Here is a 14742-nt window from a genome sequence, read left to right on the forward strand (position 1 = left end):
AAATAGGTTCAAAAAAACGACAAAAAAAAAGCTAAACCTCAACTAAACGTAAATTACGCTAAATTTATTAGGCAGCATAAACGATAATGAAAGGCAGGCAGACGAAACAACACACTCAATGTGTGTGTGTGTGTGTGAGTGTGTGTGTGAGTGTGAGTGTGTGTGTGTGTGTGTGTGTGTGTAAGTGTAAAAGCACCCGCTCCCTAATCTAATCGTTGTCGTTAAAGCAATAGGCAGCAACTTCAACTTCTGCCTCTAAATAACAACAATTCAAAACCACGACTATGGAAATATCCGTTGCATACTTTTAGGCGCTTGTATTTTTTTTTTTTTACAACTTAAAACAGCCTTTACTACAGCCATATTTAACCGATTCGTTTTGCGATTATGTAGAATGATAGATAATAATTAAAGATAACGATAGAATTATCTATCGTGAGTAATACAAATCCAAACTGTGAACCAAGTTAAAATCGAATAAAAGAAAAAAGTAAGAAGCAAAAGTTGTCGATCAATCGACAAATAATACTTTTCGACTTTTTTATTGGAAATTGTCAAGGGGAAAGTTTAAAAAAAAAACATAAATAATACTTCAAAACATTTTTTTTTAGTGCCAAGGGGAAAGTAAAAAAAAAGGACAGTGATGGAAGAAAAATAGAATTTTTCATTTTTGATGCAGAGTTAAAATAATGAAAAAACTGATTTATTCCAAGAAATTCGGTTTAGATTTGACAAAGTTATGATACTTTTTAAAATTTTTGAAAAAGCGTTAAGGAAAAAGTATGAAAAAAATGAATTATACAATTTTTATAAAGAATTATATTAAAATTAAGTTGACAATTTTTGGTGAGACTAAATTTAATTAGCTTGATTGATCGTCAAAAAAAATAATCGAGGTAAATTAGTTGAAGATTATTTTCAGACCAAATTACTTAAACTAAGAATATAAATCTAAAAAATATAAAATCTTAATATAAGAATAAGAATCTTAAATTATTTGGAAAGTATAGATAGGTACTATTTCGCGGTTCGAATCCCACTCGTAACAAAATAAAATAACACTTATAAAATTACTAAAACTAAAACAGAATAAAATGTAAATAAATCAAAAACTAAAAATAATTAAAATTATAAAAACAAAAAAAAAAAAATTTTATCTTTTTAATTTTTTGATTTTAATTTTAAGAACATTTATTCTTAAAACAAGAACTTGGTTTTATTTAAAATATTTTTAAAATCAAGATGTGCTCTCTTATTTTAAGAATTTTATGTTCTCCAAGCATTTTTTAGACCAAAAATCTTAGTTTCGAGACCAAAATCTTTATTTTAGAACATTTTTTTTTATCAGTGTAGTACAATATACCCGCTTGGTTGTAATTAAGTAATTGGTATTAAAAACAACATTAACAACGTTGAATTTAAGTCACAAGTTCAGAGCAACGTCTCATTTTGCGTGTCAGACGCGTTTTGTATAGGAAACTCGATAATTTCCACCAATTTCCTTCGACTACAAGCATGTGTGAGTGTGTGTGTGTGTGTGTGTGTGGCCAAAAAGCTTCTAATGTGTTGTATGCGTGTCCGTGCGAGCGACGCTCGTAAAAAGGGCTCACAAAATGCACAATTCTCAATGAGTATGTTAATTCCAAGCAGAAGGTGAGAAACAGCAACCGAAAACAGAAAAGGGGCGTGGCACTAGCCACTAACGGGACTCAGAAGCCAAATGAGACATTTACGTGTACACACACACATACAAACAAACACACACTTAGATTTGTACACTGATGAAAAAAAATGTTCTAAAATCAAGATTTAGATCTCCGAACTAAGATTTTTGGTCTAAAAAATGCGTCGAGAACATAAAATTCTTAATTTAAGAGAACACATCTTCATTTTAAGAACATTTTAAATAAGACCAAGTTCTTATTTTAAGAATAAATGTTCTTAAAATTAAAATTAAAAAATAAAATAAATAAAATTTTTTTTTTATATTTATAATCTTATTTATTTTTAATTTTTGATTTATTTACATTTTATTCTGTTTTAGTTTTAGTAATTTTATAAATGTTATTTTAATTTGTTACGAGCGGGATTCGAACAGCTATTAACACTTTTCTAACCATTTAAGATTTGTATTCTTATATTAAGATTTTAAGACTTCAGATTAATAATCTTAGCATTAGTAATTTGGTCTTAAAATAATCTTATTTTCAGAACAAAATATTTAAGATGAATGTTCTTGATTTTAGAAGTTGGTCTTTTTTTTCAGTGTTCGTGTTTTTATTTTCCAGGCTTTTAAATAAGAAACGAGAAAAGCAGTTGCAACATTTGAGAAAATAACAAGTGTCTGGTGTCTCAATGTCGCTTTCTCTCTGTCTCTCTCTCTCTCTCTCTCTCTGTCTCCCTCTCTCTTGTCTGTCTCTCTCTCTGCTGTGTTGTTGTTGCATGCAACTTATTACAAACTAAGACATTGACTTTGACATTTTCCCACAGTATTCACATTCTAATCGGTCATCAGTTGCCTTACTATAATATATATAATACTCACATGGAAACACACTATATATTACATACACTTAGTCAAAAAAGTTCTTTGACAAATTAAAAATTCATACGTGCCTTTTTTTGAATTTTAAAAATTGTAAAGTTCAAGAAAAATTAATTTAAATTAATTTAATTATTTAGCTGCTAAGAACCATAGCCAAAATAAATATCCATAAAATAATATATAATAAAATTGTGTAAAATGTTGATTTTGTCAAAACATTTTCTGCACTAACTGTATAGTAAAACGATACGTTTAAAAATAGTTTTGCATTTGCAGTTGTCATGTTCTACTCAATTAGGTAGACACAATTTCTTTATAATATTAAATGAGTTGTAAAATAAATTAAAACGTTGAATTTGCTGTCCAATTGAGTAATAAATGAATACATTTCTTAAATACACCAGAATTATTAAGTTTTTTACCCCAATAACTATGCTATACTTTTTTTGTGATATATACAACTTTTTTAACACGACTTTCGACTGTCTATATATGTATTCAGTTAATTAAAAAAAAAAAAAAAATTCAGTTAATTGTTTCTATTGCAGCATTATAATATAGTAGTCCGACTTTAGCCAAATTTGACAGTGTCCAATAAAATTTATGAATTTGGTTTCTCAATGTTTTTTGTTTGTTTCGGTTCACAACAAACAAAACAAAAATTCGTTGACTTCAAAAAAGGTTTATGGTTACTTCTTTGAATCGGTTAATACCGGTTGGCAGTTATGGTTTCGATTACGGCAAATTGTTATACGCCATCTTAAAGAGTATTAAAAAACAAAATAAAAAAAACATAGCATAGTTTTTGGGGTATAATAATTGTGTTGGTTGATTTGGTTTTGGTTTTTTGTTTTTCGTTTTTCGTTTTGCTTTTCAACTTAATTAAGAAATCCAATTAACATCATTGGCATTAGAGGTTCCAGAATATGCGCAATTTGTTATGTTTTATGTTGGGCAACCACAAACACACACACACACATACACACACAGAGAAAGACAGACACACGCATGTCTGTTTGTATTTGTGGCTTTTCTGCATATATATATATATATACATATGTACATATGTAGATAGGAGCAGGATCTGTGTCGCCATTGATAACGCCTTTCAGTTTGTCATTGCGTGTGCTAGCAATTTATATGTATGTGTGTGTGTGTGTGTGTGTGTGTGTGCGTGTGTGTGTGTGTATGTGTGAGACACGCAACTTTCAAAACAATAACAAAACAACTCGAGAGCAGAAGCAGCAGCTGTTTTTGTTGTTTATCCATTCAATTCGCATGTCGTAGTGGGAGTGGCAATAACAGATACTCACTAACACACACACACGCACTAGCACACACACATGAACAACTGTGTACATGCACGGCAAAATACATAAACACCTGATCAGCCAAACAGTCGCTGTAATTGTGTCAAAGAGAGAGCAAGAAGCAGAGCGAGAGCGTGAGCGAGATTTGCCCATAGCAACGGTGTTGCCAACTCAGCTTTTTCTGGCCAGATCTGGAGTTTTTCGCATGCCAATTGCGGCAAAAATTATGAAATGCTGGCTAACGGAAACTCGATATATTTTTTAGTTTATTACTAGATGACTATTGAATACACTGATAAAAAAAACGAAAAGTAAAAATAAATACAACTGTATTTAACTTTTTCCTGTTCGATTCAAGCATTAATTTAATTACAAATCAGGGACTGTAATAATTATAAGTCTTATTATTAAACTAAAGAAATAATCAATAGTCTATGAGTTTTATTATTTTACCTATGATTACTTTTGATCAAAATATTTTACTTGTGACTACTTTTGATCAAAGTAATAAAACTCAGGAATAATTATTACTTTTGAACAAAGAAATAAAACTCATAGAATAATGATTATTTCTTTAGTTTTATAATTAATAAATATAATATAAATGATTACAGTCCCTGATTTTTAGTTAAATTAATGCTTTGAATGAAAAATAAAACTCTAGGTGTTATTTTGACCAGACTACTTAAGCTTTATTTTTGATTAAAAAAAAGAAAACTCAAAAAGTAATCATTATGCTATGAGACTAATTTTTTTTTTTTGCTCAAAAATAATTATTATTTCTTGAATTTTATTTTTTTGCTCAAAAATTATGATTATTTTATGAGTAAAATAATACAAATTTTAAGATCATGATGAAATTGCATAGATTAAAGAACAATATTGGTATATTTCACGTTTATTTACTGTTGCTAGAAATTAACGATTTTTTTATTTAAAAAAAAAAAACTAAATAATCATTATTTATTGTCCCTGCTAAAATTGAATGAATGCACGGTATAAAATCAGCCTAGAAACTATAATGCCTTTTTATCTAGCTTTCTTGCAGAAATGCTAGCTTTTTCTAGCTATTTTAAAATACTGATATATGTATTTAAGGTTCAAAAGAGTTGGCAACACTGCGTAGCAAGCGCAGCAATAACAACAACAAAGCAGAAACGAAAACAGAAACAGAAGCAGAAGCAGAAAGCGAAAGAGAAAGGGAAGAGGAAACAGTTAAGCCTGTCAGTGCATTGAGCTTCGAGCTTTACTCTTCCATTTGAGCTCAACTCAACTGAGCTTAACTCAACGCCAACGCCAAAGTCAAAGTCAAAACTCACTCTCACTCTCTTGCCCGCCTCTCTCGCTCACTCTCTGTTCAGCAGATGGAGTAACAGTAACAGTCAAAGTGGGAACAGTAACTGAAATAACAACAACAAGACATTATAGAAAATCTACTTAGCATTAAACCAATTCTACTTACTAAATATACTCGACGTGGCAGCTTTGTGAGCATTTTCATTAGGACGGCACAAAATGCGAAAATGCGAAAGCCAAACTGATTAAGGCCTCAATTGAAAGACAGCATTTGCCACTCATATGTGAGTACACCAGAGGACATGGGCATAAGTACACATACAAACACATGTACAGTGCACACACACACATTTATTTGTGTATAATGCGTATACACTGAGAGAAAAAATCAACTATTTTGTACTTGAAGCGGCACATTTCAAATCTGATCTCTCACTAAGATTGGAATTACTAAAGCCAAATATTTCTAAAGCCAAATTTTAGTATTTTCAATTAAAAAATTAACTAAAATCCTGATTTCTCACGAAGATTGGAATTACTAAAAGCCAAATATTTCTAAAGTCAAATTTTAGTATTTACAATTTAAAAATTAACTAAAAAAGTATTTAGTTTAGGTCAATTTCAAACTTGAATTTGATTTCTCACTAAGATTGGAATTACTAAAGTCAAATTTTAGTATTTAATTTAGGTAAAATTCAAATTTGAACCAAGTACTTAAAAAATCAAGTAAAATTTTGAAATAAACTTTGATTAAAGCATACTAAAATCAAAATCATTTTAACTTGATTAATAACATGTATAAAATTTTATCAAAAAATAAAAATATATTATCTGAGTTCCTAACTTATACACAGAATTTTCAAACTCATTTCGAGTAATTTTAAAGTTTTACTGAATTCATGATTCTTTGTTCTTATATTAAGTTTAAAAGTACTTTAAAAATTTGTATAATCATTTTCAAATAATTCGTACTCATATCAAGTTTAAATTTTATATACCAAAAATACTTAATTCTAGTTTAAACGAATTTAATAGTAGTACGCCTTTTTTCTCGCTGTGTACTTACGAGTCTGCGTGTGTGTGTGTGTGTGTGTATAAGTGTGTGTCTAAGTGTGTGCATACTATGCAGATAGACTGTAACCGTTACAGTAGACAAATAAGCATGTAAAAAGTAGTCAAAAGGCAATCCAAGAAAAAGAGCTGGCCAAGACAGCGGAAGAGGAAGAGGAAAAGGAAGTGGCAACAGCAGAGAATGAGGATGGGGAAGAGAGAAGCGTTGACTTAAAGAGCAGGAGGCAAAGCTCAAGCATCAACACACAGGCACGTACTGTTGAGTTAAGGAGAGCGGGAGAGAGGGAGAGGGCGAGAGAAGAGGTGAGAGAGGGCAAGAGGTTATGGAGGATTTTATAAACAAATATTTGGATTTAACGGCAATGAGTGTGCCTTTATGTATGTGTATGTGTGTGTCTGTGTGACTGTGCGTGTGTGTGTGTGTGTCTGTGTGTGTGTGTGTGGACCTTTTAGTTAGTCAGCGTGCATTATGCTTAATTTAAAGAAAATTTGTAGTATTCGTAAGTAGGAGGCAACATTTTGTGCGCAATCAAAAAATATGTGTTTTTGTGTGCTTATGTGTGTGTGTCTGTGTCTGTGCGTGTGTGCGTGTAGTAAGAGTTTATTTTATTAAAGCTAGAACAAGTTCGTGGTTATCCTAAAAAAAAATAGTCAACTTAAAAGAATGCAATAGCTCGACCAGCAGCTACCCTGTAGATCTAATAAAAACAGCAAGAACTTTGCTCAATTTAAAATAGTTATCTAAAAATACATCGAAGTATCTAAAATTTGATTTTTGCGAAAGCGAATTTCGACTACTTTAGCTCGATTTTTCCGAATATATCAATTTTCATAAAAAAAATCCACAACAGAACTATAATTTAATTCTGCAAAGCAATGTAAAAATACAATTTGTTTTCATCACTGTTCATTTTTTCCATACTTTCCAGTGGAAAGTCAATTTTTTTTCTCTTCAGACAACATACGATTTGATCTTCAGATTTGAAGAAATTTATTTGAATAAAAATTATTAGACAAAATCGTGGGATAAAAAAATTTGTAATAAGTTTAAAATAACAAACCAACTAAGTAGAGTTTTTAGTATGTATGTTTTTAGAGTTTTTTGTATGTATCGATCAACAGAATTCTTACAACTTCCGCATTTCTGTTCGTACAGCTTTCATATACCCTTTGTAGGCATTTTATGGTTAAAGAGTATGCAAAAAAGAAAAAAAGAAAAAAAAAATACTAAAAAAAATAAGAGAAAACCGCACCCAAGTTAAGATTACTTATCTTTAGTTTTCATTTAAATATGAAGAGCAAAGTACTGTGTATGTGTGTGTGTGTTTGAGTGTGTGTGTGTTGTGAGTGTACTTTCATTTATTTTCTTGCTTTTGGTTTTTCTTCCACTTTTATTATTTCTTTTTTAGTGTTTTAGCGCTTTTCCCTTTATGCTCTCTCACACACACACACACACACACACACACACAAATTCTTTACTTATTTACATCGTCGTATTTTTTGGCTGCCCCTTCGTCTACGCCCCCTCTAGCCACGCCTCCTTCGCCCCCTCGCCGCACTTGAGCGACTTTTATGTGCGACTCAGTATTTTTAGTATTTTCTGATTCAGAAATGTATATGGAGCAGCCACAGTAACTCACACACATACACACACATACACACACAACCACACAAATACATGCATATATGTACAGAAGGGTGTTCCTTGTTTTTCGATTTTTTATGGCTCGCCTCCAAAAAATATAGGGTTCAATATTAAAAAAATATACAAACAAAATTATTCCTCTTAGAGATATGAGATAGAAATCTGATTTTTATAAAATTTTTTTCAGTATATAACAGGCAGCTCCAAATATACAATTCGTGATCTTGTTTGAGATAGTTTTCCAAGCTAAATAATTTTTTCAGTGTGTAAACTTACAACTTACACTTACTTTGACCTCCTTGCAATTCGAATTTCGCAAAACGCCGTCTTATTGATCGACAAAATTATCTCAGCTATGTCGTAAGAAAATTTCAGCCTTCTAGTTCTAATAGAGTCAGTCTGTGAGTCAGTCGGTCAGAGAGTCAGGATAAGGAGTTGTATACAAATAGATATAAACTTATTAGAGGTTGAAAAATGTATGAAATGCAAAACTTTTTTAAATTTATTAATTTTTTTTTGTATACATAATTTACGAGTAGCTTAAGCTTCTCCAAAATTTTAAGCAAGGCAGGTCCATGCATATGTTATAAACAAAAATTTTTAACCTGGCAATGTGGGAATCGAACCCAGCTATTTTTCTAACAAAAAAACTACGCAAAATAAATAAAGAAAAAAAAAAAAAATTTTCTAATAACTAAGGAACACCCTAACATATATATACTTGAGTCAGTAGAAAATTTCTGTATTTGGGCTTTCAATTCCGGTTTCATTTTGAGCAAGTAAGTTGGGCAGCCAAATAATTGGATTTAGAGAGCCAGATGAGAAGAAAGCCAGATGACTTTATGCGATATGAACTATGTTATAATAACGAGGAGGATGACGATGACGTCACTTTCACATTGGCCACTTGAATGACATGCGTCAAAATGAAAGAAACAGCATCAGCTTCCCATTTCTCATTTTCCCCCTTCTTTATTGTCATCTTATGTGCCATCTTGTGGGCGTGGCACTTTGAAACTAGGAGAGTCGACAAAAAGGGGCACAGTTATGAGATTGTGGCCTGTCAAAAAGGATTAAAGGGGCTTCAATTGAGCCAATTATGTTGACTGTGGCAAATCTATTAAGTCTCTCTCCATCTCTTGCTCTTTCTCAACTTCTCTCTGTATAGTTGTGTGTATATTTAACTCTCAGATAGTTAAAGTTCTATGTAGATATTTGCATCCTTGGAATTTCAATTGAATAAATAAAAGGAAGAAACTATCATTAATTCATACTATAAAAGAAATTCAATAGAAAATAATTCAGTCTCTTTTTAAAAATCTAAAAACTGGGGACCTTAGACTATGAAGACATATATTACGTATACTTTATTACTTATTATGAGAACACTAAAAATTTTTTTCTTAAAAAACGGGTAAAAATTAGACAATTTGCTAAAAAATTTTATAAGAATTAAGGAACGGAATGTTAATTTTTCTTTTTTTTTTAATTTGCATTTTTTGCATTCCTAAGGAACTTAAGCTTTAAGCTTGGAATTGAATCCAGTTATTTTACAAGCTGAGTTTCTAGATATGTGTCAACTTGTACTAGAAAGCCAAGGGAGCTTACAATAAATGGATAAGTTATAAATAAGAGTGGATATTAGATAGAGATCTGTATATAAATTTTTTATCTTACAACTACAAGATATTTCATATAACATCAAAAATTATAAAAAATATCGCATGAGAAAAAAACTGTGCAATGCTTCAGAAGAGCTCAACACTAGTCCAAGCTCTGACTATATAATAAATCCAAAAACCCTAAAACACATTTTAGAATATGCACTAAAAAATCTAGCTATAAGAATAATTACTCAGCTCACTTGTTATGTTGCCTGATGCGTGATTTAACCAACTAAATCCAAATAAAAAAAATATATATATATGATTATGATAAATGGTAATGTATGCTAGCTGATAATACACCCGATTTTTGAACGTAGCACACACACACACACACACCAATGACTTCTTAGCCAACTGCAATTAATGACACTTAGTTAATGCCAAAAAAAAAAAAATAATAGCCATATTTTTGTGTTTTGTATTAATTATGGAACTATTGTTTTTAGCTCCGCAAGCCAGCGTCGACACTTTCAATTCCTGGCTCGATGAAAACACCTTCCATTGCGAACCGGGAACAGATCTCATCTGGATGCAACGAAGAAGCGGCCGAGGCACTAGTGGGTATCCACTCAGACTACCCTAGGTATGAAATGTATGTATACCAATCGCCAATCCGTCATTCCCCGCATCTCGCTAAAGCGTATGTAATCAATAATCCAAAAAAAAAAATAATAATATATATAATATATAGAGCCCTCATAGAAGCCACATTCATTACCAATTCATGTGCCCAACCAGAACCAACGAAAAACCTTAAAAAAAACTAGTTTGTCGATGGGAATTGGACTTGAGTATACCCTATAGTCAATTTAGTTGCATATAAAACATCAAATTTTTTTGTAAACCATTATGAAATTTTTAAAATATAAAATAGATATGAAAATCTATGCGTGTTGTGAAAATCAAGGCATTAACTTTACTATTTCTCGACTTTTGCAGGAATTAAGAATATAATATTTTTTAAAAAATTAAAAGTTTTTTGTTTTTTGCAAAAAAAATAAATTAATTAACAAGATTAGCTAATAAGACCGCTTTCTTTGACTAAAGGGTATATAGTAGAAAGCAACGAACGAAAAACCTTAAAAAAAACTAGTTAGGCGATGGGAATTGGACTTGAGTATACCCTATAGTCAATTAAGTTGCATATAAAACATCCAACCATTATGAAATTTTCAGAATATAAAATAGATAAAGAAAACTATGCGTGTTGTGAAAATCAAGGCATTATCTTTATTATTTCTCGACTTTTGCAGGAATTAAGAATATAATTTTTATTAAAAATAAAAAGTTTTTTATTCAAAAAAACAAACTAACAAGATGTGTTAATAAGACCGCTTTCTTTGACTGAAGGGTATATAGTAGAAAGCAACGAACGAAAAACCTTAAAAAAAAACTAGTTAGCCGATGGGAATTGGACTTGAGTATACCCTATAGTCAATTTAGTTGCATATAAAACATCCTATTTGCTTTTCAGTAAAAAAAAGATTATGAAATTTTCAGAATATAAAATAGATAAGAAAATCTATGCGTGTTGTGAAAATCAAGTCATTAACTTTATTATTTCTCGACTTTTGCAGGAATTAAGAATATAATATTTTTTTAAAAAAAAATAACAAACTAACAAGATGTGTTAATAAGACCGCTTTCCTTGACTAAAGGGTATATAGTAGTAAGCAACGAACCATAACACATGCAGACAATTTAGATAATGTCTTGGAAGTACCAACTAGAACTAACTAGGCCCAACCGGACAAAAAAAAGTGACTAATTGCCTTGGGCCATAATTAGCTGTCAGCGGCAAAAGGACAAATTATAAATGTCATTACATAAGTAGATCCTTAGCCAAGGAGTCAAATTAACCCTGAATAAATCTCCAAAAATTAATATACACAAAGTGTGAACAAGCTGGAAATGAGGTGTAAAGAGAGACAGAGAGAGAGAGAGAGAGACAGAGAGGAAATCAATTGGGCCTTATGATGACCATTCAATTTGGTACTTTATAAAGTCAATATTGTTTAGTGTCCAGGGTTCATTGCATAAATAAATCTATTTAAGTGCTGCAAAATACAAAATTTGTTGCAATAATGTTCAATTTGGCACAGTTCAGCATTTTATAGAGACATGGATATATATGTATAGTAAGTAGTTGATATGCAGGCAGTAAGTAGAAAGAGGAAGAGCACAATCTGTTTTATTCAGCACAAAATTCTTGCCCATCTGCTCTGCTCTGCTCTGCTCTGTTTGTTTGTGTTTTGTATCTTTTGGATACAAAATTGATGTGACACATTTTCATGAGGCAGCAGAAAATAAGAGAAAGCAAAAAGAGAAAAGAGAACACAAACCTGTCATCCATTAGTTGAAGATTTATTAAGCGATGCCGTCAGCCACATCTCGCTTTAGTTGGTAGAATCTGTCACACTCACTTTAGATATAGACATACAATATTTCAATAGCAAATACTTAGTTTGGCGGTTTATCTGGTGCATATGAAGTGAAAGTGTTGAAAGTGTCTTCTTTGTGGCATCCAACGAGTACAAGAATGTGATACACAATGTGCCTGTATTTGTATGTCTTTCAGGTATATGGAAGAACGTGCGCTTACTGGCGGCAATACGTCCAGAAAGCCATCAACTAACTCGGCCAAACACAAACCCAATGTGGGCTATCGCCTGGGCAAAAGAAAAGCTTTATTCGAGAAGCGCAAACGCATTAGTGACTACGCCCTCGTTATGGGCATGTTCGGGATCATCGTGATGGTGATTGAAAACGAACTGAGCAGTGCCGGCGTCTACACAAAGGTAAGTAGTAACGAGTAACGAGTAGCGAGTTGCGATTAACAGCTAACATATAGCAAGTAGAGAGCGACGAATGGCGATGAACGAGTAACGGGTAACAAGTACCAACCAAAGTAGCGAGTAGCATGCAACGAGTGTAAAAATACAGCATTACCTGTATCGATTAAATATTACTCGTTGTATTTTTAAAGCCAGTTCGTAGTCGTTGCTAAGAATAGAAAACAGTACATGTCACTTGCTAGTAACAAGTACCTACCAAAGAGTAGCGAGTAAAGAGTAACAATCAGCGAGTAACTAGTAGCGAAAAACGTGTAACGAGTGCAAAAATACACCAATACCCGTTGCAAACTTGTTCTCGTTGACGAGTAATGCAATTATAACTATTAAATAAAACTTGTTTGTACTCGTTACAAGTAAAATGATAGTAACGATTTGATATTACTCGTTGTATTTTTAAAGCCTGTTATTAGTCGTTGCTGAGGATAGAAAATATTACATGTGTATGTCACTTGCTAGTAACAAGTACCAACCAAACAGTAGCGATTAAACAGTAACAAGCAGCGAGTAACTAGAAGAGAGAAACGTGCAAATAGTGCAAAAATACAGCATTACCTGTTGCTCCTTTAAAGCGAATTTGTACTCGTTACAAGTAAAATGATAGTAACAAATAAATATAACTCGTTGTATTTTTAATGTCGGCTCTTAGTCGTTGATAAGAAACAAAAAGTAATACATGTGTGCGTCACTTGCTACTGCCGAGTAACGAGTGCCAGAATTCAGCATTACTCGTTTCTCTTATAAAGAAAACTTTAGCTAGTTGACAAGAAATGCAATTATAACGGTTAAATAAAACTTGTTTATACTCGTTACTCACAATTGCGAGTAAAATTATATTAGCGATTATATATTACTCGCTGTATTTATAAAGCCAATTCTTAGTCATTGCTGAGGATAACATGTATTACATGTGAATGTCACTCGTTACTGACTCACCGTCAACTCACTCGTTACTTACAAAAGCGAACAAAACAGTTGAAATAATTAAATATTACTTCATGTACTTATAAGGCATATTCCTACTCGACAAAACCAGTAATTCTAAAGAGTGAATAATACTCGTTACTAACTAACTCGTTATTAGTCGTTTTGAAACGCAACGATATCGATGTGAACGTACTCGTTTCTCATATAAGCGAATTAAATAAGCGAGCGGTTAATATTTTTAATATTTTTATTAAAAAAAATTTTTTTTAGTACTTAATAATACTCGATACTAATGGAGCTTTTTATTTGCTCTTTGTATTTTCTTCTCGTTACAGGCATCGTTTTATTCGACAGCGTTAAAAACCTTAATATCTGTTTCGACTGTGATTCTTTTAGGACTTATAGTAGCTTACCATGCTTTGGAAGTGCAGGTGAGAGTGAGTGCAATTGTATCTTTCTCTTGCAGATGTTATTGATGGTTGTCATCGTTATTGTTTTAACGCTGCCATCGTCCCCGCTCACTGTTATGACCCCCTCGCCCCAAGCCCCCCGCCCCGCCCGTAGCTAACCTACCGCAATATCGTAAACATCAAAAAAAAAAAAAAATAAACAAAAAAAAAAAATATACCCACTATATATCCCAATCCACTCCATCATTTACCCACCCTACAGACGGCTCTATCTAGTGTAGAGCCGATTCCACCTCATTGCAGTTGTTTGTTGTAATCTTTGTGTGTTTCTTGTCTGTTCTTAAAACCACCGTAAAATTAAATATGCCCGTAGCTAGAGAGAGAATGCCAACCGTTGAAGAGAGTATTACACGTTGTTATCGCATTTCTCAGTTTGTGTCTACAGTTGTTATCGTTATCGTTACCGTTATCGTTATCGTTGGCATGCATGCAGCTAACGATCCTCAAACACAACTGTACACACATTAACGCAAAACGAAAGCGAATAAGCAAAACAAAAAAATAGTAACAAAGTGTAAAACTCGATTCCACATTTACAACTTTTATTGTGTTTCTTGAGTAATTTTGAAAACTGTTCAATTTAATTTAGCAAATTTCAAGTGCTATTAATAAAACCTTAAATAAAACCATTTCGTCATATCGTATGTCCCACTAGTCTGTTTCCTAACATTATGAAAATGGATTTAAGCTCATGACAACAGCGAAGAAAAACCTATTTGAATGCTCAGATATCCCCAAAAAAAATCCTCTACTCATCATAATCCACATCAAACTCATCATTTTGGCAACGAAAAGAGAAAGATACTCGTACAGCAAAGAAAAGAAAATGGAGAAATACGATAAAAACGTTAAACATTGTAAATACATGCATAAGCCACCATAAATACAGCTCATCACGTTCTATATTCTGTTCCCAACCTAACCTCTTAACCCTCTCACCACTCACCGCTCACCCGTCA

General features: G+C 32.0%; 1 protein-coding gene across 2 annotated transcripts in view; it reads left to right on the forward strand.

Annotated features, from left to right (window-relative positions):
- Nucleotides 1-14742, forward strand: part of LOC117794272 (small conductance calcium-activated potassium channel protein) — an 80235-nt gene that overhangs the window by 38055 nt on the left and 27438 nt on the right. For both annotated transcript variants that reach the window (XM_034634864.1, XM_034634863.1), the window contains exons 2-4: nt 9981-10117; nt 12113-12332; nt 13649-13750. In XM_034634864.1, the coding sequence (XP_034490755.1) occupies nt 9981-10117; nt 12113-12332; nt 13649-13750 (459 nt within the window). The remainder of the gene's footprint in view (nt 1-9980; nt 10118-12112; nt 12333-13648; nt 13751-14742) is intronic.

Source organism: Drosophila innubila, chromosome X, assembly GCF_004354385.1.
Source record: "Drosophila innubila isolate TH190305 chromosome X, UK_Dinn_1.0, whole genome shotgun sequence".
NCBI classification, from domain to species: Eukaryota; Metazoa; Arthropoda; class Insecta; order Diptera; family Drosophilidae; genus Drosophila; species Drosophila innubila.